The sequence below is a fragment of the Polyodon spathula genome, chromosome 1 (assembly GCF_017654505.1).
Source record: "Polyodon spathula isolate WHYD16114869_AA chromosome 1, ASM1765450v1, whole genome shotgun sequence".
NCBI classification, from domain to species: Eukaryota; Metazoa; Chordata; class Actinopteri; order Acipenseriformes; family Polyodontidae; genus Polyodon; species Polyodon spathula.
In genome coordinates, this window is record NC_054534.1 from 93,847,149 (window position 1) to 93,851,049 (window position 3,901).

General features: G+C 36.9%; 1 protein-coding gene across 1 annotated transcript in view; it reads left to right on the forward strand.

Annotated features, from left to right (window-relative positions):
* The window catches only part of LOC121324392 (ligand-dependent nuclear receptor corepressor-like protein), a 77,663-nt gene extending 75,939 nt beyond the window's left edge, over positions 1 to 1,724 (forward strand). The window contains exon 8 of the mRNA XM_041266200.1: positions 1,333 to 1,724. Within this exon, the coding sequence (XP_041122134.1) occupies positions 1,333 to 1,343 (11 nt within the window). The 3' untranslated portion in view covers positions 1,344 to 1,724. The remainder of the gene's footprint in view (positions 1 to 1,332) is intronic.
* The last annotated feature ends 2,177 nt before the right edge of the window (positions 1,725 to 3,901 follow it).

The window sequence follows — 3,901 nt, forward strand, 5'->3', positions numbered from 1 at the left end:
TCTAACAAATAAGAACATAAGAACATAAGAACATAAGAAAGTTTACAAACGAGAGGAGGCCATTCGGCCCATCTTGCTCGTTTGGTTGTTAGTTTTTTTTATTGATCCCAAAATCTCATCAAGCAGCTTCTTGAAGGATCCCAGGGTGTCAGCTAACAACATTACTGGGGAGTTGATTCCAGACCCTTTCTCTGTGTAAAAAAGTGTCTCCTATTTTCTGTTCTGAATGCCCCTTTTTCTAAACTCCATTTGTGACCCCTGGTCCTTGTTTCTTTTTTCAGGCTGAAAAAGTCCCTTGAACACTGTCAATACCTTTTAGAATTTTGAATGCTTGAATTAGGTCGCCACGTAGTCTTCTTTGTTCAAGACTGAATTAATATCCAAACATGCCTACTTTCACTATTAGAGTGCAAAGCACCCATAAAACCCTTACCTTGTTATATCTCTGCTTTAAAGCAGAAACCAGTTTGGCCTTGTTGTAATGAGTCTTCTGAGCTTTTTCAAAAGCTTCCTTAATCTCCAATACTTCGTTTTCAGCCACCATCTTCATACCTGGAGAGAATATAAAAAATGATGGCACCGAACTTTATATGTTCACATTTTCACTGCACTTAACTGCAAATCGCTTTGCTCAGAGGCGCACAGCAAAGGCTACTCTAACCTAATTGTAACAATCATACCCACAATTACTTAATTAAACCACTATTCAGGTATAAATCAGTTATTTAATGGATAACCTTTAAAACTTGATGTAGTATGGCCCCTTTGGTTGTGTACACTTACTAGCCCATATTTTAAGAGCTCCTAGTCCCTTTAACACTTCTGCCTCATGGATAGGAACTGGATACATGTGGGGCATGTTGTCAGTATCTTCCTTTGTAAAAACTTGTGAAAAGTAATCATTTAACATAACTTTTGAATAATCTCCTCTTTGAATCTAACATTTTGGAATTGGTTTTAGCTCCCTTAGCAATGTTCATTTCTATTTCTCTCTTGGCCTTTCTAACTCAATCCCAATGTATGCAATAATTTGCTTAACAAAGGGAGTTTTGCAGTTGTGAAAACAAAATGTTTTACAGCCCATTATAAAACATTGTGACAGAGAGAAGGAATCTCAACTACAAATACCCCTCCCTCCCGACCAGAAATGACGCTGTTGTAAGTGGGGGTGGGGGGGAGTATGCTTTCTCATAGATGGGCTGACTCGGCGATAGGTGGCAAACGGAGGTTGGCCATTTTGGAACGAGCGGGTTGATCACTGGGAGGATTTGGGGAGTAGAAAAACTAACCAGCCAGAGCTGTGTGGTGTGTTTTGTTTGTCTTGTATTGCAGAGGATGACTAGGAGATGGGAGCTGCCACCACAGAGCCAGCACAAACCCCTGAGCAACTACCCTTGCTGCACAGCACAGACATGCACCACAATCCCCTTGTTTGGATGTACATATTTTCTGTTTTGGGACTGCAACCTGCCCTGTATACGATAGTTGGTAGAGTGGTGGATTTATTGTTTTATTTTGAATAAACACAGACATTTTAATAAAGTACTGTCTGGATATCGGGTTGCTTTCATCCACACCACTTTCACTTTGTCACAAACATCTATTTAAAAAAGGTTGTATTTAGTTAAACAAAGAACAGCACATACACAATTGGACATTTGGTACCACGGGCTTTGTATAAGAGTAGGCTGTTTTTGTCTTTACAGTAGTCCCAATGCCTTAAAATAAACGCATCACGTACACAAAAAAAAGGTGTTTTGACCAATTGGCAGGCACATTCTGTGTGAATACTTCTGTTAGCTGAATACACATTTTTGACAAACATTCAACCTTTACTGAAGGTATCAACTTGTGGTCTGCATCTACCTACTTTATTGGTCTATATCCCACACCCTGACAGCCTCTTAACACACATTCTATTTGCTCTTTCACCATGTTGAATTAACAAAATCTCATTTAACCACACGCTGTGATTGGCCATGTACAGTACAAAGCATTCCAATGCAGTCTGTTGTCATTCATAATACAATCCTTCATTTTAATGTACTGTACTAATATCTACAATCACCACGAAACTGTAATGCATATAGTACAAGTCTGTTGCAGTTTTAAGTTTGCTTTGGTTCCATTCTGGCACTGTAGTGGGACAATTACTAAAAACAATGGTGGCTTCCATTTGAAAAAGTTTTGGTACCACAGAACAAACATAATTGTACTGTAATCTCGTATTCTGTTATGACTTGAGAATAATAATAAAAAAGGGTAGTGCCACCGACATCTCCTAGATGGCTCTCTGTTCACATTAAACCACGTAGGACCTCCACAGGCTGACTTCACTTACCTTCAAAATGTATTTTTTAATGTAGCATAGTTTGAATTTCTTGTACGTTTCTCATTATCTTAGTATAGTTTTTTTTTTCTTCTGTGCAACCAGTCACCCTGTGTTATTTTTACATTGTGAAAGCACAATACAGAATTTACTGTTGTCGAATCAAAACAAATGTTACATTGGAAACATATTTTCAAAAGTTCCAGTAAAGAGTGTTCATATTTTTCAACGGTTTTTTTTTTGGTTTTTTTACTAATTTATTATCGGAATCAACAGTATCAGATGATCGATTTCAATAGTTTACTTGTGAAATACACTCTGCTAAACTAGCCTACCGTACTACTAGTCTTAATACAGTTACTTAGTCCCAGAGGAGATTCAACGAATGATTCACACATACATTCATATAACGTGCATTGCATTAGCAAATTCAAACTGGCTTTACCATGACAGAAGTGATCCAGTGTTGCCAAAACATTTCAACATCCATGTTACATAAAATATAATGTTAATAACACACAATATCAACCCCTCCTCCCTTTCCATCCTTCTTAACAGAATGTAAACAATATAACTCCCTGACAATGACTTAAGGTTTAAACGTTTTAATAAAACAAAGTACGGGGCATTTGTTATACCTAGCGGACAAAAATTTTAAACAAACAAACAAAAACCCTCGTATTCAACAATATACTCATATTAAAAGTACAATAAGATCAAAACACAAAAATAACCTTACTTGTTTCTCTCTCCTCAAACCGCCAGTTTTTTTAAAAAAAAATTGCCTCTTTAGGCTCGTCTCGCGAGACGAAATATTTCCTTTTGTGGAAAGGGAAAGGTTGGCCCAAGATTCTCATTGGTCGGATAAATTCACCAGGCAGTCAATTCGTCTCGTGTGTTCTGCCCATAGACATAGATATAGAACAAGAGCCGCCAACGGCTGATTTTGAGTGAGAATCCCGTCTGCCAATTTGGGTGCTTGTAGGTCTGCAGCTGAGAGCGCTGTTAGCAATGTAAACAAGCTGATACGCGCAGACTTTTCGGGGTTTAATTTATTTAGCATCAATAAAATATCATTTTAAAACTTGGATTTTAAACTATTACATTATTCTCCACATCTTGCAATCTCTCGTTAATTTATCCATTTAGTTGCAAAAGCAAAAATCAAGATATACACAGCCTACAAGGTTATATATATATATAGAGAGAGAGAGAGAGAGAGAGAGAGAGAGAGAGAGAGAGAGAGAGCTAAGGTTAACTTATTCTTCAGTGTCTTTTTGCTTCTATCTACAGACCGTGTCCTTCAGTGCTGTGATAAATCTCCTTTTGTTTATAAAAACATGTTTTTGCAGCACATTTCCAAACCATAGACAACATAAATTAATGCTTACTGGAATAATACAGTTGTATACATTTACATAAAATGTATGTAATTAAACCAGACATTTCGAGACAGGACAGGATTTTAAATGAAAGAAACATTGTTAATCCATATCAGTTTCTAAATGAAATGGCGGATATTTGACAACGAGTCAAATTTTTATTAAGAATGCTTTCCAGTGTTTATTTATA